The sequence below is a fragment of the Microtus oregoni genome, unplaced genomic scaffold (genome assembly GCF_018167655.1).
Source record: "Microtus oregoni isolate MIOR12 unplaced genomic scaffold, Mior012 000020F_ref0000438, whole genome shotgun sequence".
Taxonomy (NCBI): Eukaryota; Metazoa; Chordata; class Mammalia; order Rodentia; family Cricetidae; genus Microtus; species Microtus oregoni.
In genome coordinates this window covers 34663169-34688826 of record NW_024543079.1, presented here as the reverse complement: position 1 = coordinate 34688826, position 25658 = coordinate 34663169, and the positions used below count along the sequence as shown (strand labels likewise).

Sequence of the window (25658 nt, the reverse complement as noted above, 5' to 3'; positions counted from 1 at the left end):
TCACAGAATACTTACCTCTGAAAGGGAAAGGGGGTGACACTTGGGAGATGGCTTACTCAAGCTACGAGCCTGCCTTGTCCGGTGAGAGCCTGAGTCCCAATCCGTCAGTCTATTGATCCCGATCCCAGGGACCCAGATGAAAACCAGCTGCGGTTGGATACATTTGTCATCCCAGTGCTGGGGTGGAGCCCCAGGAGCCCCTGGAGCCCCTTAGCCAGCCAGCTTAGCAGAACTGCTGTGCTACCAAGCTCAGCCACACTTGTTCTGGAACCTTGTCTCAGAACACAAGGTAGGGGGCTGGAGAGCTGGCTTAGCAGGACCCCTTGCTGCTCATGCAGAGAACTGGAGTCAGTTCCCAGGATCCCATGTCAAGCTGTCAGAACCAGAACTTCAGCTCCAGAGCTGATGCCCCTTCTGGCTCCATGGGCTCCTATACACAGGGTCCCTTGTCCCTAGACATAAACACATACACATAAATAAAAATAGTAGAGATAAAATAGTGTGGAGAACAGTCAGAAGACAGCCAGTGTTGGTCTCTGGCCTTTATGCGCACGTACATGTGTGTATGTACTCACATGCACATGTGCATACAGCCACGTGAACACATACATACATACCCCGTGTGTGTGTGTGTGTGTGTGTGTGTGTGTGTGTGTGTGTGTGTGCGCGCGCATAGAATTCAGTTTGGTTAGGAGCTAATTCTGGTGAAAAATTTGTTTTAGAACATCAAATTACCACCCCACAGAGGAACTTAAGGATGGCTTTTTGTTTTTGTTTTTGAGTTGCTGTGGTACAGGGACAGAGCTGCGGGACACTCAATGGCACTTGCAGAGGTGGAGCTGCAAAAACAACTTCTCCTAAGAGGCGGTGAGAAGTGTTGGGGCGGTCTTCTAATTAAAAAACTGTATTTATAAGTGATTAAAATGACAGCTTTGAAAAATTGCTGAAGAACCAAACAATGTAGCTAAATAGAAAGGATCTGGCTGTACACGTTTGTACAAAAGTAGGAAACCTCTGCAGTCCCGTGGGATGACTGGGAACCATAGGTAGAGCAGTTCTCAACCTGTGGGTCGGGAAGCCCTTGGGGCTTGCATATCAGAGATCCTGCGTATCAGACATTTACATTACGATTCATAACAGTAGCAAAATTAGAGGTATGAAATAGCAGCAAAATAATCTTATGGTTGGGTGAAAAACTGTATTAACCATGAAAAACTATATTAAAGGGTCATAGCCTTAAAAAGGTTGGGAGCCATTGGTTCAGAATGACTCCTGAGAACATCTGTCTCTATGGTGGCAATTAACAGGTGTTCTAAACTCAATGTCACTTCAATCAGCTGCAAGACCTCCAGGAGCTGTGCACTTACCTCTGTGTGCTTGTGAAGGAGGGCATTGGCCTGCGTCATCTACGGTGACTCCGTACGTCTTAGACTGTCCTCACTGCCATCAGGAATGTGTTTTAGGTGGGGTGAAGGTAGGCAGCGGGAGCATGCAGATGCTCCATCCAACCCTGGAGTGCTGTACCACCAGGCGCTGGACCTGTCCTCAAACCCTAGTCTCTCTGCAGGTGTCCTGCCTGGCATTTAAGATCTTCTTATACTTTGAATCTGGAATCCAGTGCCAAGCAGTTCCACTGCCCGAGTAATAGGACATCACCCCCTGCGTTCTCGCTTCAGTGGTAGACAGGAGCAGTGGTAGACAGGAACAGCCGCTTCCAACACTTTAAATAAACACTAAAGACAGGAGGAGAGGCAGGAAAGGGCCTGTTCTCCTCTAATTAAAGACCAGAGCTCATAGCTTAGAGAAATGACCCAGGCCATGGTCTCTGTGACATTTGGGGACAGAGGTCTTCATGGTTCCTCTTAGCTCTCGGAGCATCTGCCTCCTGTGACTTCAGTAGGTGACAGGACAGGGGAATCAGAGTGCAGGCCTGCCCTCCCCACAGAGAAACCCATGCCCTCTGTCCCAGTTAGCGCCCTGGTGCTGATGAGCAGTGACTAAACTGGCCTGTGGAGCAAAGGGTGTGATTCATCTTACAGCTTCTAGGTCACACTGAACCTCTCAGGGGTCAGGGCAGGAACTCAAGGCAGGAACTGAAGCAGAGGCCATGGAGGAGGGCTACATACTGGGCTGTTCCTCATGGCTCACGTGGCCTGCTTCCTTTATAAGTCCTTTAAGGTCCTTCCAGGACCACCTGACAAGGAGTGGCAATGCACATAGTATGATCTAGGCCCTCCCACATCAACCGTTAATCAAGAAACCCGTACCAGTCATTTATCAAGAAAATACTCCACAGGCTTGCCTATTGGTCAGTCTGAAGGAGGTATTTTCTAATGTCCCTGGCTTGTGTCAGGTTGATAGACACTAACTAGAACACCCCTAGAAAGGCTTTTTGTCACACACTGAAAAAAACCCAGCTGTTGCAGATTCCTTCTGCAAACACTCTTCCCTGACACCGAGGGTACTGATGCTGAGTTAGTATCTCTGACACCGAGGGTACTGATGCTGAGTTGGTATCTCTGACACCGAGGGTACTGATACTGGGTTGGTATCTCTGACACCGAGGATACTGATGCTGAGTTGGTATCTCTGACACCGAGGGTACTGATGCTGAGTTGGTATCTCTGACACCGAGGGTACTGATGCTGAGTTGGTATCTCTGACACCGAGGGTACTGATGCTGAGTTGGTATCTCTGACACCGAGGGTACTGATGCTGAGTTGGTATCTCTGACACCGAGGGTACTGATACTGGGTTGGTATCTCTGACACCGAGGGTACTGATGCTGAGTTGGTATCTCTGACACCGAGGGTACTGATGCTGGGTTGGTATCTCTGACACCGAGGGTACTGATGCTGGGTTGGTATCTCTGACACCGAGGGTACTGATGCTGAGTTGGTATCTCTGACACCGAGGGTACTGATGCTGGGTTGGTATCTCTGACACCGAGGGTACTGATGCTGAGTTGGTATCTCTGACACCGAGGGTACTGATGCTGGGTTGGTATCTCTGACACCGAGGGTACTGATGCTGGGTGACACTGAGGGTACTGAGTTGGACTCTCACTACCAACAGTATAACAGAGAAATAGATATGTCTGGGAGCTGAATCCTTGTATTAAATTCCATTGCCTCTTTTTTGCCTATGACCCACGGTGAGTGATTCTCACCCATACTTTTCTCATCTGTAGAGTGAGCATTCACGATAGTTATAGTTGCTATGAGGATGAGGATTAGGTGAGACACTGTGTCTCATCTTTTTTTTTGTCTTTTTTTATGATTTATTTATCTTCATTTTATGTGCATTGGTGTGAAGGTGTCAGATCACCTGGAACTGGATTTTCAGACAGTTGTGAGCTGCCATGTGGTTGCTGGGAATTGAACCTGGATCCTCTGGAAGAGCAGTCAGTGCTCTTAACCGCTGAGCCATTTCTCCAGCCCCCGTGTCTCATCTTTTCTCCTTTCTTGGTTTACGTTTTAATGGTAGATAGATAGCTGTAACTTTTTATTTATTGTTTGTTTGTTTGTTTGTTTTTTGAGACAGGGTTTCTCTGTAGCTTTGGAGCCTGTCCTGGAACTAGCTCTTATAGACCAGGCTGACCTTGAACTCAGAGATCCGCCTGCCTCTGCTTCCCGAGTGCTGGGATTAAAGGCGTGCACCACCACTGCCTAACATTTTTATTTTTTAAGGAAAGAGCTTTAACATATCTTGACAGATCTGTCTGGTATTAGGGAAGTCTGGTATTAGGACTAGGACTCAGATAGGCTAAGGTACCTGCCACTAAGCCTCACGATTGGAATTCAATCCCCAGAACTCACACAGGAGAAGGAAATTGATTTAGCAACATTGTCCTCCAATCTCACACACAAAATAAATGTTTAAATAAAATCCAAGAAATTAAATGCGGGTGTATTTTCTTTTGTGTAGCAAGTTTGCGAATAAGATGCCAGTTTCCTGTGGCAAGAGGGAAAAGTACAGATGAGGGCATCGGTGTCCCTGGACCTGGAGTTACAGATGGTTGTGAACCACCTGTGGGTGCTAGGAACTCAGCCTGGGTCCTCTGCTGGAGCAGCAAGCGCTCATAACCACTGAGCCACCCTCCAGCCCTGAGCGCATACTTTTTTAAGACAAGGTTTTATGTAGCCAAGCCAAACCTTGAACTTGTTATGTATCCAAGGGTGAGGTAATCTCATGTAATCTTCACCCTCTTCCAGGTATGCCCGAATGCCAGCACGTTCGCTAAAATTGGAACAGTGCAGAGAAGATGAGCATGGCCCCTGCTCAAGCCATGCAAGTTAATGAAGCATTCCGTATTTTTAAAAATGAGAAAAGTTATTGCTTCCCTTTAGTGCTGTATTAAATTTTTGTTCCAGCTTTTAAAATTCTTGTTTCGAAAGTATCTCCTCTGACAAGACAATAAGCATTCTGCGTTACAGATATTGTCAGCACAGGAACCCTTTATCAAGCACGGTATGGCCACTGCGTGCCACATTGCCTGCTGCAGTAAATGGGACTTGGCCCTTCCACATGTTCCCATGAGTGTCCTCACGTACCATGTTATCACTAAACAGTGAAGCTGTGTAGGCAGCATGTAAAGGAAACTTCTCTGAAATGCATACACATGAATAGCCACCAGCATACTTATTCAGTCTTACCCATATCGGTCTGCACAACATGGTTTCCTGGCTTGTGCAAGGAGACACAGTTCTGCTGGGGTTCACTGGAGGCTGCTCTCTGGACCGGGAGGTGCTGGAGTACCAAGTGTTACTTCTCTCCTGGATTTTAGAGATGGGAAATGTAGGTGATGTGTACGCCAGGTCTCAGAAATAGAATTTGGGTCATCCAGTTTCCATTCTGAGCTGGAGAACCATGAGGTTCCGGGGAAGTCTGTCCAGTGTGCTACCCACTGAAATCTGAAATCCAGGGCCTTAGTCACAGCGGCCGTGTTTCTAGTGCTCTTAAGAGCACACAGGCTAGTGGCCCCCACACTGGGTGACTCGTGAAGAGCATTCTCACCATGGAAAGGCTTGTTTTAAATAAAGGAAATGGGTAAACTGTTCTAACAGCCTGATGGCTTTTTACAGGACTGTTATTAATCTGTTATTTTCAGTTGGTGAATTTAAAAAATGAAATAAAATCGCTTCATTTTCAGAGCACTTTTAAGCTCATAACACAGTTGGAAGCACAGATATTTCCCATATCCCATATCACACATGCACAGTGCTCCCCTCCACAGTGGCATGCTGTCCTTAAATTTTTTATTTATTTATGTTTTATATATCATTCCAGAAGAGGACATTATATCCTATTATAGATGGTTATGAGCCACCATGGGGTTTCTGGGAATTGAACTCATGACCTCTGGAAGTACAGCCAGTTCTCTTAACCACTGAGTTATCTCTCCAGCCCCCTTGCTTGCTTTTGGCAGTCAGCAAGGTGCATAGGTCACAGGTGTGTTCGCTAGGTGTGGTACAGCCTATGGACCCGGCCACATCAAGTTGTTTATTTCCACTACTGTGTTATTATGTAAGTCAGCTTTCCCTTTAGTGTGACCAAATCGTCATCCAAAAGAATTTAAAGGAGGAAGGGTTTATGGCAGCTCATGATTTGAGAGGTTTCTGTCCTTGGTTGCTTGGGCCTATGAGTTTGATTAGAGACTCATGGAAAGCCTGACACTGGTGAAGACTGTGTTCTTCTCAGGGAACGAGGGGCCGGGTAGAGAGGGGAGAGCCAGAGGACAAGGGTAACCTTCAGAGACCAGTGACTGCCCTGGTAATTGTTTGTCCCAGCTAGGGCTCACCTGAGTACCCACAGCCACCCAGAACAGCGCTTGCTACCAGGGGAGCATCAGGCCTTTAGACACGGGGCCTAGAGGAGCTATTTCATGTCAGCCCGTAGCCAGGTCGCCCAGAGGATCTTTACCACCCTGAAAATCCTTCCCCTCCTATTCACCCTTCTGTCCTCTCTCAACGTACAACCGTTTCATTGTACCATCCCCACAGTTTTATCGTTTTCTAGAATGTATGTTCAGAGAGATCTGTTAGTAGATGTTTAATCGTATGTGTGTATTCATCTATATGGATGAGCATGTATATACACCTGTCTGCACATGTATGTGGGGGCAGTAGACAGTCTTGGAAAAGGTCCTTAGAAATACTGTCAAGTCCTTTGAGACAGAGTTGCTCATTGGCCTGAAGCTCACTATTGAGGCTAGACTGGCTGGTCAGTGAGCCTCCGCCATCCTCCTGTCTCCACCTTCATGCCCAGTGTCTTCAAGTGGGTTCTGGAGATTATCATCAGGTCCTCATGACTGCAGGGCAAGCACCGTGCTGACCGAGATGTCTCCCCAGCCCTGTTAGTGGATTTCTGGGCTGTCAGCTGCAACCTTTTTTACATGACATATTTTATTTTCTTTGATAACTAGGTAGTTTGAATGAGAATGACCCCCATAGGCTCGTGTTTGAATGCTTGGTCCCCAGCTAGTGGAACTGTTGGAAAGGACTAGGGGGTGAGGAGGAGGTGTGCCACTGGGGGTAGGTTTTAAGGTTTCAAAGCCCATGCCGGGCAGGCCCAGCCTCACGCTACCTCACCTGCAATTAATGGATCCCATGTGCGCTCTCAGCGACTGCTCCAGTGCTGTGATTGCCTGCCTGTCACCATGTTCCCCGGCTCCCTGTCGTTAGGATCGTGGGCTTCCTTCTATAAGATGCCTTGATCTGTTGTTTCTTCACAGCAGTGGAGCAGTGTCTAAGGCACAAATTTCTTAGGAATAGAGTTTAAACACCACACTTAATTTTTATTGATTTATTTTTATTTTGGGGTGTGTGTGTGTGTGTGTGTGTGTGTGTGTATGCATGCACACACTAGAATCATGTGTCATGTATTTGAAAGTATCCACAGAGGCTCGGAGATAATGTCAGTTCCCCTGGAGCCAGAGTTACAAGCAGTTGTTACAAGCCCATGGGTGCTTGGAACAGATCTCTGACCCTCTGAAGAGCAGTAAGTGCTCTTAACCACTGAGCCGCCTGAAGTAATAAGGGCGGCGGCGGGGCTGCATCCCCAGCACCCCGGCTGCCTGCTCAGCTAGCTTATGCCCCGAAATAACAAAACACAAACTGTATTCATTTAATCACTGCTTGGCCCATTCTCTTCTAGGCTAATTCTCACATATTAATTTAGCCCATTTCTAATCATCTGTGTGTAGCACCCCAAGGTGCGCTTACTGGGGAGATTCTAACCTATGTCCATCCTGGGTCGTAGCTTCATGCTGGGAGCGGGGCATGGCGTCTCTCTCAGGCGTCTGCTCCTGAGAGGAGAGCTGTCGCGTCTCTGAGCTCACTTCCTCTTCCTCCCAGCGTTCTGTTCTGTTTACTCCTCCCACCTATCCTCTAACCAATAAAATGGGCCAGGGCAGTTCCTTTATTAGCCAATGACCTTCCTCCATCATTTCCCCTTTTTCGGTTTAAACAAAAAAAAAAAAGGCTTTAACTTTAACATAGCAAAATTACATATAACAAAACAATTATCAAGTAAAAGTTACAATAATCTTTATCATAACTAAGGAAAACTATAACTAACTAGTCTTAACTCCATCAAAGACTCCAGAAAGATACAATACTACCTAAGCAAACAAGAAAAAAACTCTAGAAATGACAGAGACATCTCGCTGCCTGGACAGTCACCCAAAGTTCTTTTGTACCATTGGGGCATCCATCTTCAGCCTTCAGGCCCATGGTATCCAGCAGACATTTCCATAAAGCAGGAAAATTCAAAGTCAGTTCAGTCACTATCTGCTGTGTCCTGCAGAATGTCTCGCAGACTCTTTCATGAATCAGGAACCCCGAAAGATCATCTCACCTTAGGCAAGTTCAGTAGTCCTCTCTCTGCGGGTTCTCTGTGTCCAGTTTATGCAATAGTCCAGGCAAGAGCAGTTTCTTGCCCAAATGGCTATCAAACTCCATAAGGTGCCTCTTTGATGCCCATCTTCCTCTTGAAGTACATTGGTGCTGTCAGGAGCAGAGTGTCTCATTGTCATGAAAAGTCCTCAGTTATTAAAACATTAAATGTCCTATTCTGTAATCTTTGAAAGACATGAAGAATGTCTATCTAAAATATATCTCTATATATCTAGAAAATCTAACTAACATGACTACAAGCTTTACTATTATTGATGATTATCCATTAACAACCTATATTTCTTAATTATACAGTACATATTTAAATGAACTATACAATCACAATACCTTAATCAAAATCAGAAACACTTATATATATAACAAAATTGACCGTAAATCTCTATCAATAAAGCAAAATCTATACTAATGCAAATTATTCATACCTATATCATATCCCCCTTTAAATGTAAAAGAACACTTTATAAACATTTTTTGGGAATATGGGCGCAGTTATTTCTCTCCAAACTGCTTCCTGCTGAATGGGGGCGTCGTTAATTAGGTCTTTCATGGTATAACCTGTGTGCTAGTTTCATCTCAGTTGGCAGTTGAGCGAAGCAATTTTTTGAAGGCGTGCACAGGAACCATTCAGGAGGGCGTGGTCCATCATACCAAATCGGAATAGAAGAAGTGAACAGCATCTCATCCTCGGGGAGATTCTAGCCTATGTCCATCCTGGGTCGGAGCTTCATGCTGGGAGCGGGGCATGGCGTCTCTCTCAGGCATCTGCCCCTGAGAGGAGAGCTGTCGCGTCTCTGAGCTCACTTCCTCTTCCTCCCAGCGTTCTGTTCTGTTTACTCCTCCCACCTATCCTCTAACCAATAAAATGGGCCAGGGCAGTTCCTTTATTAGCCAATGACCTTCCTCCATCAGCCGCCCCTGCAGTGTGCCCCACCCCACTTTTTTTTTTCAAAAAGAGAATAGCTATTTATTTCTTGACTGTCTAGACCTCCTAGGAAGCTGATCAGGTCAGCTTTCCTCCAAGCAGTTCCTTGGGAACCCGGGTTCCTTCCATCCCATGGATCCCAGACCTTGTCATTATTCATGAATCAAAATAAGAAGGACCATGGAGAAGTGGGCAAGATATCTTTAATGGGCCATGGCTTTCAGGAGTGCATGTCATTTCTGACCACATTCTAGAGGCGAAGACACTGGGAGGCTCTTAGTTAAAGGATACCTGGTGGAATGTGACTAGGGAAGGCATCTCAGAGCTGGTGCTCGTGATGGACTGAACAAGAAGTAAATCCCTTCTGTCCTCTCCGCCAGCCATAACTGAAGACTCCAGAAGTCCCACCCACAGTGCAGAGCTGCCCCGGCACAGTCAGTGTGGAGCAGCAGGCTGAGAAGCAGACTTCCTGGGTGCCCCCCTTGTTGTCAGAAGGCAGGGCTTTCTTTTTTGTTTTATTTATTTTGTTTTTTAGACAGGGTTTCACTGTGTAATTTGACCTGGAACTCACTCTGTGTACCATGTGTTACTGCTGCTTGAATGCTGGGATTCAAGGTGTGAGCCACCACCCTGGCCAAGGGTTTGTTTTAAAGGGGGACTTTCTTTCTTGTTTTAAAGGGGAACAATTTAATAATGAAATGTCTAGTTTTCTGTGAGCTCCGTGGTGCTGGGATCTGAGCGGCAGCCCTCAGGGTTGAGCAGGAACCACCCTTAACTGCTGAGCCTCTCTCCTGCTCCCAGATGCCCAGTTTTCAACCATAGACATCCAAGTTTGCTTTCTCTGGTTGCTTTTGTGGTCCTTTCATTTTGATGGCCTTTCCGGACCTTCCTATTGACATCGTTTCTCAGATCTACAGTGATTCGCTCTCATGGGTTGTATAGATGCTGCTGCAGTCACTGGAGACCTGAGCTCTCCTCACAAATCACAGGAATGCTTGCCTAATCGTTCCCGTGGAAAGCACCTGATTAAGATGCATTCCTTTAAAAACAAATCAACAGTTTCCACCTGTTTTTCTTGGCACTGTGAAAGTGACTATATGGGTCATCACTGACTGACAAGTGTTACCTGCCAGCTGTCCTCTTGCACATAAAAGCTGAGTGTTCATTCATGTAGTCATGGCAACATGCTTTTGATAATGAGTGGACAATGTAGAAATAGACTGTCCCCTCCAGTCCTGTCTACGGCTCATGGAACACAGTATGAGAACATTCTGGAAGAGAGCAGCATGAGGTCAGGCCATCAACACTGTATCTCACCCCCACTAGGAGGCAAAGGCCCCTGGCAGTGTTCCTTAGAGCTCACTACTGGATTCCTCATTCCAATCTTGGCTGAGCTGGCACATTTGGCACACCATGGTGCAAAGGAGAAAGCTATGTTTGTGACTAGGGAGCGGTTTTTTTCCTGTCTTTCTCCTTAAGCGGGGGGTGGGGGGGCAGTATTTGCTAGGGAAGTTATTTCTGATATTAATAAGCATGCTGGCTGGGCTCAAAGGCAGCCAGGGTTAAGATGGAAAGATGCCATTTAAAACAAATAGCAGGATATGCCATGGGGCTGTTACATCACGAGGAGTCCTCATCGAACAGAAGCTGTTTTCATGATTTTGTCTGCTGCAAGAGGCCTTAAACACATTACCAGTTAACATTTCAGGTATTTGCATTGGAGCACTGGTGACTATGAGCGGATTGAGTGGGGGCTCCTTGCACCCTTAGGGCTTGAAGGGGACCCAGCGGGAGCCTGGGCCTGGAGAGAGGAAGTGCTGCTCATGGCCTGGGCACACCTAGGAGGATGAGGAGGGCAACCACAGGTCACTGGCAGCAAGGAGGATTTTCCTTGCTATCTGTGGCTGTGAATTGGTTGCAGGTTACTTTTTCCTGCTGTCTAGGTTTTTGTTTGGATTCTCTTCTTGGTCTGGGGTCAAGCCATTTATTTTATGTAGCTAGTGACAAAATCCAACTCTTCATTGTTAAGCTTCTCCAGGGAAAATCACCCAGTTGTTTTGTTTTGTTTTCAGTATTTTGAAGCTGAAATACCCAGTTTTTATCTACAGCCTCAGCTGGCTTTTTCCATGTTTCGTAGCTATTTTTAATGTTTCTTAATATTGTGAGGTTCCTTGGGACCGTAACCATGGTTTATAGCAGAGCTAATCATAATTTGTTTATATGTCTGTTTTGAGAGAGGCTGGCTTTGAGTGCTCTGTGTAGCTGAGGATGACGTTGAATCCCTGTCCTCCTATCTCCAGCAATTTTCTTGGACACGGCCATTAGTTGAGCCTTACCGCTACTCAGCTGCCCGGGGACAGTTATTTCTTGTCTCTGAGGATAGCGAGGTTTTTCCAGGTGACTTCACTTTAACAGTCTGCTCAGGTAGCAGGTAGTCAGACTGTTTGGGGGACCCTTGAGTCTGTCCTTCCACAACTCTGCTAGTCTGTGGGCTGCTCACCTACTGAATCATGACCTCTGCATCTCTTTCACCTTTCATACCTGTTTCCATTCCCAGAATTCCCTACCTGTCTAGTTTGGAGGAATGGTGAGAATAACCACCCCAACTAGTCTCCTTTCTGTAGTTTCCCCTGCCTCCAGTCGGGTACCATGATAGCCAGATGACTGTTTATGACCTCACTAGGTGTAGTTCTTGTGTTGACCATGCTGGTCCTTCTGAGAACTGCCACCCTATAGAAGATCATCCACTTATGGGCAGACAACAACATATTCTTTACATTTCTTTATGGTGCTCCAAAGTTGCCTGAATAAATGGGCAGGTGGACTTCCCAAACCTAGAGGTTAGGAGTGAAATGACACTGAGGTATATAGCAAGAGCTCTTTGCCTAGCTAAGGACGGGACTGATGCTCAGGAACAATGGAGGCTCCAGCCTTTTCATTACTTACAACTGTGTGATGTGTCCTGTGTAGCCAGACTGTTCTTCACAGCCCTTCCTAACGCTCACATTTCATTTCTACCATGTCCCCACCTGATCTTTCCAGAGGGCATGGGGGCAGAAGCCAATTTTGTGTTGCTTGTCATGGAATCTCCAGGTCTTAGAACAGCATATGGACCAAAACAAGTCATTCGTAAATATTTTCACTTATATTTCCTATTTGTCCTTTTGAAAATTTATTTTCTTTGGTGTGTGTGTGTGTGTGTGTGTGTGTGTGTGTGTGTGAGAGAGAGAGAGAGAGAGAGAGAGAGAGAGAGAGAGAGAGAGATATGGGGGTCAGAGGACGACTTTTGGAACTGGTTCTATCTCAGTTCCAGGAATCGAACTTAGGTCATCAGGCTTTCCCAACAAGCACTGTTATCCTCTGAGCCATCTTGCCAGTCCTCATCCTCATGTGTTTATTGTAATTTGTTTTTTTTGTTTTTGTTTTTGTGACAGGGCTTCTCTGTGTAGCCCTGTTTGTCCTGAAACTTACTCTGTAGAACAGGCTGGCCTGGAACTCAGAGGTTCACTTGCCTCTACCTCCCAAGTGCTGAGATTAAAGCCGCATGCCACCATGCCTAGTTTTATTGTAGTTTTTTTTAATTTGTGATGCAAGTAAAATATATTCAGTTATAATTTGGACTACCTCAAGCCTATTTAGTAATTTTGAATATATGTAAATAAACTTTAGGTCTTATTGAAAATTGACATTGTTTTTTATATTCCTATTATGACATATTTTATTATTAATGACTAAGGGCAAGGCTTTTTAAAGGTCACAAGTGATGTTTAATAACCTGAAAAAAGATTACCTTGGGAAACAGGAAGCAGCAACATAGCCTCGAATTCTTGATTTATTTAAGCCCTGCATGGCCCAGTAATCTTTTCATCTGCCATTTCCCCAGGCCTAATATTCTGAAAAAAGCTCTGAGAAGGAAATTGAACATGAACTTTGAGATAGCAGAGCCCTATGAAGCTCATAAACCGAGCATATTAGGAAAAGATACTGATCAAATAGAAAAGCAGAAGGCAATTAGCTTGAAGGGACTAAGGAGGATTATATAAAGTGAAAATCTGGAAAAATAAAGTGAGCAGATGGTCCTAATGAGCCGGGAAGATTGGCTCTGGTGCCCCGTTGCAGCAGCTTTCACTGGCGCATCTGCCACAAACTAATTGCCTCTTGTCTGCCTGGTCACCTAAGCCGAGGTGTGTGGCGTTTGTAGCAGACGCTATTAAAAGCTCAACCCTGGCTAATTTTTTTCCATTAATTTGCCAGTGAGTGCTCGGGTTTATGTGGATCCTTTGATTTACTTTGAGTTCATTGTAATTATGTGTTGCATTTTGCTCAACAGTGTGTCCTTTGTAATATAATTTGCTCTTAACTGCAGTATTATTTCTTCTGCCTTTCTTGATCAATAACCTCTTCTTTAGGGGAAAAAATAAGCGTAAGGAATATCTGTGAAGGGAACTGTTGTTATTTGTTTTGTAATCTGCTTTTGTTTTTTGACTGCCCTAGCTGATGTTGACCTGGAACTCACTATAGTCCGAGCTGGCCATGGACTCTTGGTGGTCCTTGTGTGTGCTGACATTACAGGCATGAGCCACTATGCCTGGCTGGAAGATAGTTTTATTATTATTTGTGTGTGTGTGTGTGTGTGTGTGTGTGTGTGTGAGAGAGAGAGAGAGAGAGAGAGAGAGAGAGAGAGAGAGAGAAAGTAGGAGGTGGGGGAGCACACTGTGGCACACAGCATGCTTGTGGAGGTCAGAAGACAAGTGTGGAGTCCTAACTCCTCTACTTTCAAGCAGGTCCCAAAGAAGGAAGTCAGGTCATCTCACTGACTCTTCTAGGTAATGCTTTTAAGTTAGATGGGCTGCATGCTTCTAATCCTGGATGATGAAAAATCAGATTTGTCTAAGTCCTGGCGTGAGATAGCATTGTTAAGATGCAGGCGGGAGAAGAGCCAGTCCTTGTTCACATAGAAGCTACCCTACAGCTGAGCATGTATGTACACCAGGCACAGCCCTTCTACTGCCAGGTACACCCCTAACACGGACACGCCCATATGTTCATAGAGAAACTCCACTGACAGCCAGTAGCACTGATGGTGCTGATAACTGGAAACCACCCAGAGGCTGCCACAGCTGAAGTGGATCATCATGGGGCTTCCTCACAGTATAGAGTCGCCATAGAAAACGCACACGTTGTCACAGCACACAATCTGAATGACTGTCACAATCCAGTGATAGGTGAAAGAAGCCAGACCCCACAGAGCACATGCTGTGTGACTCCCTGTTTGTAAGTCAGAAAGACAGCAATCTGGAGTGGTTGATGGCTCAAGGTTAAGAGCGCCTGCTACTCTTGCAGGGGACCCAGGTTCCTTTCCAATCACCCACATCAGGACAGGAGGCTCACAGCCACCCATTACTCCAGCCCCAGGTGACCTCTTCTGGACTCTTTGGGCACCTCCCCCCACATACACACATGTGGCATACAAATACACCCAAGTAAATGAAAATAAAAATACTTTCTAAAAAGGCACAGTGATGTAGGTGCTGGGAGTCAGAGTGGTTGTAACCACCAATAAGATCATAGAGGGAAGGTGTAGTATGACAATCTGGGGTTCTGGAGTCCTCGACCTCTGGGCTGATCATTCCAGTGTGTTCAGTTTGTGGAAACCAATAGAGTCGTGATGATTCTGTGTATATATAATGGATATGTGTACATATATATATATATATATGCATGTATGGTATAGTCTAATGGAAGTTTTATAAGATCAGTGTGAAAATATGGCGGTGCGGTCCCTCAAAGAAGGGCTGTGCTTGGCTCCAGGCGCTTTGAGCCGCTTCGTGAGGTAAAGCCGGTCTCTGCAGCTCAGTGGCCATTTAAGATTTGCTTATCTAACATTAAGGGCTTGCACTGTCTCCAGATGCAACTTCATTCTCTGCCAAAAGTGAAAGAGGCCGTGCAACTCTTGTCCAAGTCCTTATTTCATTTGACTAGCTCCAGAGTCTTGGTTTAGTGTTTTGTTTTTCACTTTACTTTATTTTTTTAAAAAAGAAAACAAACTTTTTTTTTCATTTTACATGAGAACCAATCCCAGTTCTCACTCTGTGCCCTCCTCCCATTCCCTTCACCTTTCCTCCGTCCCTACTCCCCATCCACTCCTCAGAGAGAGGGTAAGGCACATTGCTTTGAGGAAGGACCAAGGCCCTCCCTACTATATTTAGGCTGAGCAAGGTATCCATCCAAAGAAAATGGGTTCCAAAAAACCAGTACAACCAGTAGGATAAATTCTGGTGCCACTGCCAATGGCCCCACAGTCTGCCCCAGCCATACAACTGTCACCCACATTCAGAGGGTCTAGTTTGGACTATGCTGGTTCCTTCCCTGTCCAGCCGGAGTTGGTGAGCTCCCAACAGAAACAGGTAAATTGTTTCAGTAGGTGTCCCCATCATGGTCTTTGGTTTAGTGTTTAAGCCAGGGTCTCATGTAGTCCGGGCTGGCCTCAAACTTGATTTATAGTCAAGAAGACCTTGACCTCATAATCCTCCTATCTCCCTTCCCAAGTGCTGGGATTACAGGCCCATCTTGGTTCTGTGAATTCTCCCTGGTACCTCTGTCTCCTGGCGCTGCAGTCTGTGATTAGGGCCTCTGTAAAAGAGCAAGGTTGAGCAGTCAGCAGTGTGCTGGCTTTTTTCATTTCCTTTGGTTATTTTGTGACGGAGAGTTTGTTGAAGCCAGCTCCCTCACCTGTCGTTTCTCCACCCAAGGTCAGGCATTGTGGGCTGGCACTGGACGTCTGACAGGACTGACTGTTGACGTGAAGAAAGAGGCACTGGCTCTATTGCTGCCCTCTCTGTCTCCATTTGGTTAATCCCTTTGACACCTCTCTCTGTGAGTCAGTCAATCATTCTCTCTTTCAAAGTTTTCTGGTTCGCATGCCCATTGTAAAAGATCAGGAAATATGTAAAAGCCCAAAAGAGAAAGATAAGCACCCGTAATCTTTCTACACGGTGGGGGTAGGGGGATTCCTGTTCTATTTTGTTCTTTTTTCTTTTCTTTCTTATTTCTCTTCTTTGAGATTTCTATTATACCATTGCTCTTGTGCCTCTGTCCTCTCCAACTCTGCACCTTGTCTTCATGCCGCGTGTGTGTGTGTGTGTGTGTGTGTGTGTGTGTGTTTCCTAAGTAGCCCAGGCTAGCCTTAATCTCAGTCTTCTTTCTGTTGCCTCCTGAGTTCTGGAATTACAAGTCTGTGTTCACCATGCAACCTCTACTTTCTTTTCTTTTTTTATGGGGTGGGTGTTCATGGTTTCTCTGTATAACCCTGACTGTCCTGGTACTCACTCTATAGATCCAGCTGGACTCAAACTCAGAGATTGGCTTGCCTCTGTCTCCCGAGTGCTGGGATTAAACATGTGAACCACCACCACCTGGCACCAGCTCTACTTTCTAAAGACTTCTTGAGGAAAGTGGACACTGAATGCTGCCAACTCCATTTTCCTTCCTCCATACACAGGGTTTCCCAAGATCGGGACTCAAGCGATAGGATTCTTCAAAAGCAAATACAGTGTAATACAGAACTCTAGCTCCTAGTCAAATACAGTGTAATACAGAACTCTAGTTCCTAGCCACTTCTTACATTCTTGAGATTACCATGGCTAGGGTCCATAACATGAAAGACAGAGGACTGGCAAGAAAGTCACCCTTTCTGTCAATCCTGAGGCCCTGGGTTCAACCTCTGGAGCCCATGTGAAAGGAGAGTGATGTGGGAAGGTCTTTGGTTAATCAATAAAAAACTGCTTGGCCTCATAGGTTAGAACATAGGTGGGTGGAGTAAACAGAACAGAATGCTGGGAGGAAGAGGAAGTGAGCTCAGACGCCATGCTCCCCTCTCCCTCTCCCAGGCAGATGCAATGAAGCTCCAACCCAGGATGGACGTAGGCTAGAATCTTCCCGGTAAGCGCACCTTGGGGTGCTACACACATTAATAAAAATGGGTAATCAAGATGTCAGAATTAGCCAGTAAGAAGCTAGAGTAATGGGCCAGGCAGTGTTTAAAAGAATACAATTTGTGTGTTGTTATTTCGGGGCTTAAGCTAGCCAGGCGGCCAGGGAGCTGGGTGGCAGGAACGCAACCCGCAGCTCCCACAACAGGAGAGGATTCTCACAAGTTGTACTCTTTGTACCCATGTGGGGCACGACATGTGCACACACATACCCATGTGGGGCACGACGTGCACACACACACCCATGTGGGGCATGACGTGCACACACACACCCATGTGGGGCATGACGTGCACACACACACCCATGTGGGGCACGACGTGTGCACATACACACCCATGTGGGGCATGACGTGCACACACATACATGCCATACATGCACATGTATTTTCGTAAATAAATAAACATATGTAAAAAACAAAAGACTTATAATTTAGTTGTTTGTTTTTTACTCTTTTGGCTCTTTGGGGGCCCTTTGCTCTTGGGGGGCCCCCCACCCATCTCACAAATAAATCACACACAGAGGCATATTCTTCTTATAAATGCCCGGCCTTATCTTGACTTGTTTCTGTTTTGTTTTTTTAATTTATTTATTTATTTATTTATTTTTATTTTCAAGACAGGGTTTCTCTGTAGCTTTGGTGCCCATCCCAGAACTAGCTCTTGTAGACCAGGCTGGCCTCGAACTCCCAGAGATCCGCCTGCCTCTGCCTCCCGAGTGCTGGGGTTAAAGGCGTGCACCACCACCGCCCGGCTAGCCAGCTTTTCTTAAATTATCTATCTACCTTTTGCCGCTGGGCTTTTTCCTTTTCTTCTGTAATCTTACTTTCATTCTTACTCTGTGGCCGGGTGGCTGGGTGATTGGCCCTTAGTGTCCTCTCTCTTTGTTCTCTTTTGTTCCTTCTTCTTCTCCCGAGTTCTCCTTCTGTTTATTCTTCCCTGCCTGCCAGCCCCACCTATCCTTTCTCCTGCTTCGCTATTGGCCATTGAGTTCCTTATTAGACCATCAGGTGTTTTAGACAGGCAAAGTAGCACAGCTTCAGAGTTAAACAAACGCAACATGAAAGAATGTAACACATCATCGCATCATTAAAACAAATGTTCCACAGCATAAACAAATGTAGCAGATCCTAAAATAACATTCCACAGCATATAGTTCTTCAGAATAGAACCATGCTGCTTGCTATTGTTTCTGTTCTAAATCTTTTCTACTGTTTTCTTGGAAGCAGCCATTGAGCCAAGAGTTCTTTTCCCAGTAAGTGCTAGAAGTCAAACCTATACCTTACTCATTCTAGGCAAACCCCCGAGCTATATATATCGTATATATCCAGCACTGATTCCGTATTGGTGTTTTCTTATTGTTTTAATATTTATAGTGTATAGATGAAGTTTCATTGTGACATTTTCATACCTTTATACCATTGTAACTTACTTGTGTGTACCTGTCTCTTCCCCCAGTCCTCCTCCTTCTTATGGGACTATTTCCTCCCCCAAAATATTGCCCTTCTGCTATCATGTTATATAGAAAATTATACATTATAGTTAAATTGAGCTTCCATATATGAGAGGAAACACGCACTACTTTATGTTTTCAGCTTTACCTTCTCTTCCTTCTCTTCCTTCCTTCAAACCCTTTCTTCCGCCCTCATTAGGCCCCCTTAGTGTTATTTTAGTGGAAGCGTGTGTGTGTGTGTGTGTGTGTGTGTGTGTGTGTAGTGGAGTGTGTAGCAAAGAGTTTCTTATGAGACTGTGCCTCACTCAATAAAACCGAGAAGAACAAAATCCCTAGAGTCCAGTTAGCCAGCACTTCTCTTGGTCACTCTAGGCTGAGTTCTAACCCTGTTGGTAGAGCAGCTCACTGTGTTCCGCAGTCCGCCTTGCTCTCTTTGGGTGGCTATAGTAAACTAATTAGCTTGTAAATAAAAGAAGTCTGTTGCTTACAGTTCTGGAGGCCGGCAAGTCTGAGGCCAAGGGGCCAGCAGATTCAGTATATGATGAGACCTGGTCTATCTGAGCTCTTATATAAGTCACTAATATGTCACATCTAATAAAGGCTCCTCCGCTATGCCTCAGTCACTCCCCAAAGGCCCCACTTCCAGCACCATCACCTGGATGGGATTTCATCATATGAACCCGAGAAGACGCACACCTGCAGACTCAAACATCCTGCTGTTTATTCTCAAACTTAGAAACCCGAAATCACCTTTTGTGTGAGAGAGAGAAAATACAGGTGGAGGAGGTGGGCTCAGAAGCCAAAGCACTAGCTAGGGACTGAGCTGGGACCCAGCATTTGCCTCCCACCCCACTACCATCTTTCCACATCGATGGTTTTGATGGGTCGATGGTTATTTGGGATTGTCCTTTAGCATTAGAAACCAGGGCAGTCCACCCATTCAGTCTTCCTCACTCTCTAAAACACTGTAGCTAGGACAGGGTCCCTGTTTCCAGAAAGGACAAGCTGAGGAATACAGACGGAATAACCTGCTGAGTGTGTGCACTGAGTGCATTGGGGCCTGGGGGGCACCAGCTAGCTCTGTTGTTGAGTTGAGAATGACTACCCAAGCCAGGTGGTGGTGGCGCACGCCTTTAATCCCAGCACTCGGAAGGCAAAGGCAGGCAGATCTCTGGGAGTTCGAGGCCAGCCTGGTCTACAAGAGCTAGTTCCGGGACAGGCACCAAAGCTACAGAGAAATCCTGTCTCGAAAAAACCAAAAAAAAAAAAAAAAAAAAAAACTGCCAGACATGTTCCCTATGCTGGCCATGGTGCTCTCAAGTAGAGAAAATGAGGAATGGCAGCATAGGGAACATGTCTGGCAGTTTGCAGTTCCTGGGGCTCTCAGAAGGGTGGCTGGTGGAGAAAGGGCACAAATGGCTCCTAGAGCCAATTCAGGGCAGAGGCTTTGGAGCCCCTCTGGTTTCTCTAACGTCCGTAGGTAGCTGATGAATGGAAGTTCCCTGCAGTCCCGTGCAGGCAAAGCTGCAGAGTCCTGTCTGAATAGAGTAGCTCTCATCCCGAGCTTGTCAACTGCAGGACTCACTCCTCTTCTGTGCTTCCTAGTAAAGCATGTGACCCCTCCGCAGTGTGTTTATCCCACATGCTACAGGGGCCTGAGTTGAAAACTTGATTCATTATCGACCCCCAACCCTTAATCCAACTACTACTGGTTTAGGAGGTTTTGTTTTTGTTTATAAGACAGTCTCACTTTTAGCCTTGGCTAGCCTGGAGCTTGCCATGTAGCCCAGGCTGGCCTCAAACTCACAGACATCAGCCTGCCTCTACCTCTGTTACTTTGCTTCTTTTTCAGCACTATGAGCTGCTTTTGTGGCTTAGCGAAGGCATGCCCGTGGAAACTTACTCAGGGACTTTCTAGTATGTTTATAAAGTATCATTTTTTTTTCCCCAGGCTCTTCATAAGGTTGCATGAACACTGTAGAAAATTCCGTGTAACTGTTACCCTGCCTGATTAACCAGAAGGAAATCAGAGGTGATTTTCTATGTCTGATGTAAAATATTGTAAAAATAAATTGGATTCCTTTGATAGAATATTACAGAATATTTTAAGTTTTGACTTTGTAAATGTCCCTGATAAGGGCTATAAAGAACTGCATTTCATAATCTAGAGCTGCCCTCCCTCCCACCTGCTGGTCCCGGTTCTCAGGGCTCTGGCTGCAGAGGCTGCCCTCCCACCCGGCACCCCTTCCCCCCACCTGTTGGTCCTGGTTCTCAGGGCTCTGGCTGCAGAGGCTGCTTCCCATCTTTGCTCACCTGTTACATTTCAGAACCGTTTCCTTTCCTGTGCCCGTGACCTACCTGACCCTGGTCTTTTCACTGCTCTCTCTTGTACTTTGGTCTCTGGTTAACAGCTCTCTCCAGAAAGAGGACCCTGAAGCTTCCTATCTGGCTGGTCAGGTGGTGGGAGGACCTTTCTACAAGCTCTGTCCATGTGAGAGCTTCCTGTTAGCTTTTTAATGCTCCCCCAATACAGACTCAGCCATTCAAGGAGTCCTCCAGTAGGAAATGTGGAGCCGTGGTCACCAGGAGAGTAGTGAGATGAGGAACGTGGAGAAGCCGGGACAACTAAGGAGACGGAGAAATCCGCAGACAGAAACAAAACACCAAAACCAGAATGGGCAGAGAATCAAGCAGGTTGGAGCAAGGAGGTAGAAGGTTCTGGACTGGGAGCATGGGCTGAGAAAGTGCAGTTTTATCCCAGTTGCTTAACAGAGGAAAACTGTCCTGAGAGGCTAGCACAGGATCGGGGCAGTTTAGTTAGCTATACACATGGCGGATAAACTGGGCACACACGCCTTTAATCTCAGGATTTGGGAGGCAGAGGCAGGTGGATCTATGTGGGTTCCAGGCCAGCCTGGTCTACACAGTGATTTCCAGGTTAGCTGGGCCTATATAGTGAGACCCTGTCTAAAATCACAGCAAACAAATACAGAATAGAAATAAGAATGTACAAGTGATCAGTTCTATATAAACACTAAATACTGCTTTAATGAAATTGATGTGACCATTCTTAGAGAATGGAAAAGGGACACCGTGCCCTCTACCCGAGAAGGGGATGAACAGGTGGTGTCCAGAACTGCTGTGTGGCCTTGAGAACATCCATAGACACAAAGATCTGACAGACTGAAGCTGTAAATTGAAGTGGTGACTTTGGGGGATGCAGAAGGGATGGGAAGCCATTGCTTTTCAGTGTAAGATCCAGTCTTCTTTCAAAATTACAAGCAACTACTATGTCAATAAAACTAAAAATTAGTTATTAATTAAAATAAGCCTTTTGATGACCCTTCTTATGGACACATGTCCGTAGAACAGTTGGATGCATGTTTGGTTACTAGGAAGTTTCTCCAGCATGTGGAAATGAATGTGTAGATCAGGCTCGTTACTAAGCCAAGTCTGTGTCTGCTTACTTTGGGAGTTATTAACTCAGGCTTGCCTCACTGGAAGCCATGCTAAAGACGTTTGTCATTTCCCTCTGCACCATGGAGACAGATTGGACTGTGGTTCATAGTTGTTGATGCTGTAGCTTTATTAAAATTGAGTAAGGCTGTCATATGAAATTGGGTTTTCTGATTACTTTAGACTTGATGACATATCTTTTCCATGCCTGTAATCTTCAGCAAATATTTACCTTTCCCAACTGGCAGACTTATAATTTATAACTTCTCATGTCTAATCAAACATTTTCTCTTTCCTCTGCCTTCATAGGGATCTCTGTTCAGAGCTTCCTTTCAGAATAGTTGACATGTCCCCTGTGCGCCCCTGGAGCATTTGACATTTCCATTTCTCTACCCTTCGCAAACTCGCCCTTCTCCTTCCTCCCGCCTGTGTTAGTCACATTCCTGTTGCAGTGACACAAACACCATGACCAAAAGCAATGTATAAAGGGCTTGTTTTGGCGTATGCTTCCAGAGGGACAGCGTGTCTGTCATGGCGGCGAAGTGTGACCTGGCAATGGGAGTAAGAAATTGGGAGCTCACGTCTGCAGTGGCCAGGAGGAAGAGGAGAGGGACCAACGCTTTTAGTCTCAAAGCCAGTGACGTACTTCCTCTAGCAGGGCTGCACCACTTAAACCACCCAAAGAGTGTCACCAACTGGGGACCAAACATTCAAATGTCTGAGACTATGGGAAACATTTCGCTTTCAAACCAACACACAACCTTAGTCTATAGTCAGTGGTGTTTGTTTAACTACAGTTTAATGTTTTAGTCTGACACTTTTTTCCATAAAGTCAGGGTAGTATGGACAGATAATTGCAGGTAGGCAGATAGGTGGATGTTGAGGACTGGTCTCTACAAAAATCACCTCTTACCGGGGTAGGGGTGTGGGAATTTTAGAAATATAAGTAAAGAATATGAAGGTGCATAAAAATAGTAAGACAAATAATACCAAGAGGGTATTCCAGTGAGAACTGAAATCCTGAAATCACCCACATTTATTTTTCCACAGCTTTTATACCCAATGTAAATGGGGCATGCAGGGTGGGGTGGAGGGGATGTAACAAAAGACTTTAACTCACGCAGTCAATTGCTTTATCACTCGGAGACATCAAATCATTAGTATTCTATTGTCTAGGTAGCTAAGCTGCTCTAGATCTTGTCTGCTGAAAACCACCCCTCCCCAGGTGACCTCATAGTTACAAAAGAAAGAACAGAAGTAGGTTTGCATATGCAACAAATCACAGAGACAACTAGCTACCTGGGCAATCACCCAAAGTCACTTTAGCAGTGTTGAAGCAACGAACTTTGGCTAAGGCCTAACATAACTGACATACCATTTTCAAAGGCAAGCAACTTTTCAAAACCATCTTACCCTGTCTTAGCATGATATGACAGTCCTGTTTTATCCATTGATGCATGCTCTGTATCTCTGTCAGTGGTTGAGGTATGGGCATTTCTTTGCCCAAAGGCCAGTTCTGCCAAAAAGAAAGGCTCCAGGTGGAGTGTCTTTGGTGCTCAACATTCTCTCGGGAATAGAGTGGTGTTGCCAGGAGCAATTGTGTCTCACTACCACAAAACTCTGAGTTAGATTAAAGGCCATTTTCTACAGCTCTTTGAAGAAGTTGAAGATTATCTATCTATACTGAGTATAATCTCTATATATCTAAAGAACCTGATTAGTCTAATTATAAATGACAAACTTAGATGACTATTAATCTATATAATTCTCAATATCTATCTAACTTAAAGACTAAGAAAATAAACGACTGTGAAAAAAATGAGGACAATGACCTCCAAATATAAACAATGTACAAATATACATTGTAGTAGGTAAATATATATCAATCCACAAACATTATATAAGTATCTTAATCAGAGGTAGAAATGTACACTGCAATATGGTAAATATATACAATATATATCAATACAATATATGTCAATACATAAAAAAATGTTTTAAAGAGGTAGAAACATGCATGCATACAATAGTCAATATAATTTAACTTTGTATCAATATACAAGAATCAATACCAATATATTTGTCTAAAAACAGTAACTCACAATTATAAATCTATTATCCCATCATCCCTCTTTTTTTTTTCAAAATGATCCCTGAGCTTATAAAATTCCTCCCCCAACCCTCAATCATATACTAATTATAATCAACCCCTAAATGATGTCCCTAACCCAAGGGCAAACTTTACTGGAAGAGGGGACATCGTCCTCTAGAATTACTTCCAGCTGTCATGGGGGCGACGTTCTTTCTGGGGGATCCTGTGAAAGTAAAATGATGGTTAAATTTCAAGATCAATGTCTTTTAAAATTGCAAATAGTCTCTGAGTATTTTGTGCAGGTCTGGCCAAAATGTTGTATAAGATGTGCACCATTTCAGCTAACCAAGTTGGAACTGTCTTGTGCAGCTGGTACCCAAAGCAGGTCTTGTAGTAGCGCTATCAGTATCATGACGTCATATCAACCAGGTGGAGTTGTTGTTATGGGGCCCCATCTTCTTCCTGGAAACTTCAAATGTCACTTCAGGAAAAACTCATTGTTCATTGTGAAAACTTAAACATTAATCATATAAGACATATATATATATATATATATATATATTCACTGAAAGGCATGATAGATATATTCAATGAAAAGTATGATAGATATGAAGAAAAGCAAAGATGTTTTCTAAACTCATATTTCAGGGGTTTAGTGTTAGTGGAGGCTGCTCATTCATTCCTGGCAGCTTAGACCTGAAATAATCACACAGAAACTATATTATTTGCAATACTGTTTGGCCAATAGCTTAAGTGTATTTCTAACTAGCTCTTATATCCTAAACTAATCTATCTCTATTAATCTGTGCATCACCACAAGGTTGTAGCCTACTGGCAAAGTTTTGGTGGGCTCTGACGGAGGAGTCTGTCTCCTGTGGCAATTACATGGCTTCTCCTTGGCTCTGCCTACTCTATATATCTTTTCTAGCCTGGCTATATTCTGTTAAGCCATTGGCCAAAAGCAGCTTCTTTATTAACCAATGGTATTTACAACATATAGAGGGGAATCCCACATCACCTTCCCTTTTATATCTAAATAAAAAGGAAGGTTTTAAGATTAACATAGTAAAATTACATATAACAAAACAGGTATCAAGCAAGAATTACAGTTACAATATTTATATCTACTTTATCTTTTATTATAACTAAAGAAAACTATAATTATAACTATTCTTTAGCTCCATCAAAGACTCCAGAAGGCTATAATATTGCTTAAGTTAACAGGAAGTGCTTGTAAGCAACTTCCAAAACTCTAGAATTGACAAAGACATCTCACTGTCTGGACAGTTACCCAAAGTTTTTCTATAATGTTGGGGTACCCATCTTCAGCCTACAGGCCCATAATATCTGGCAGACCTTTCCATGAAGCAGGAAATTTCAAAGACAGTTTTGCCTATATTGGCGGTTTGTCAGTAATTTTCTTCTGTGTCCTGCAGAATTTCTGGCACACTCTTTCATGAAGCAGGAACTTCGAAGGACCATCTCACCTTTAGGCAAGTTCAGCAGTCATTTTTCTGTGGGTCCTGTATGTCCAGTTCATACAGCATAACATAAAGCAGTCCAGACAAGAACAATTTCTTGCCCAAATGCCTAACAAACTCCATAAGGAGCTTCTTTGATGCCCATCGTCCTCTTGAATTAGATTGGTGCTGCCAGGAGCAGATGTGTCTCATTGTCATGAAAAGTTTTAAGTTCTTAAAACATTTTAAATGCTATTTTCTGTAGGTCTTTGAAAGAGTTGAAGATTATCTAACTGAAATATATCTTTATATATTTAGAAAACCTAACTAACATGACTACAAGCTTGACTATTATAAATGACTACCTATTA

General features: G+C 44.6%; 1 protein-coding gene and 1 non-coding gene across 4 annotated transcripts in view; both read left to right on the top strand.

The window, feature by feature from the left end:
- Nucleotides 1–25658, top strand: part of Shld1 (shieldin complex subunit 1) — a 71137-nt gene that overhangs the window by 25478 nt on the left and 20001 nt on the right. The window contains exon 2 of one of the 3 annotated variants that reach the window (XM_041670670.1): nucleotides 783–867. The exons of the other annotated variants lie outside the window; for them this stretch is intronic. Within the exon in view, the coding sequence (XP_041526604.1) occupies nucleotides 819–867 (49 nt within the window). The 5' untranslated portion in view covers nucleotides 783–818. The remainder of the gene's footprint in view (nucleotides 1–782; nucleotides 868–25658) is intronic. 3 annotated transcript variants of the gene reach the window in all.
- On the top strand, nucleotides 4217–4318 carry LOC121460575. The gene has a single exon (XR_005976067.1). It is a non-coding gene; the product is annotated as a U6 spliceosomal RNA (small nuclear RNA).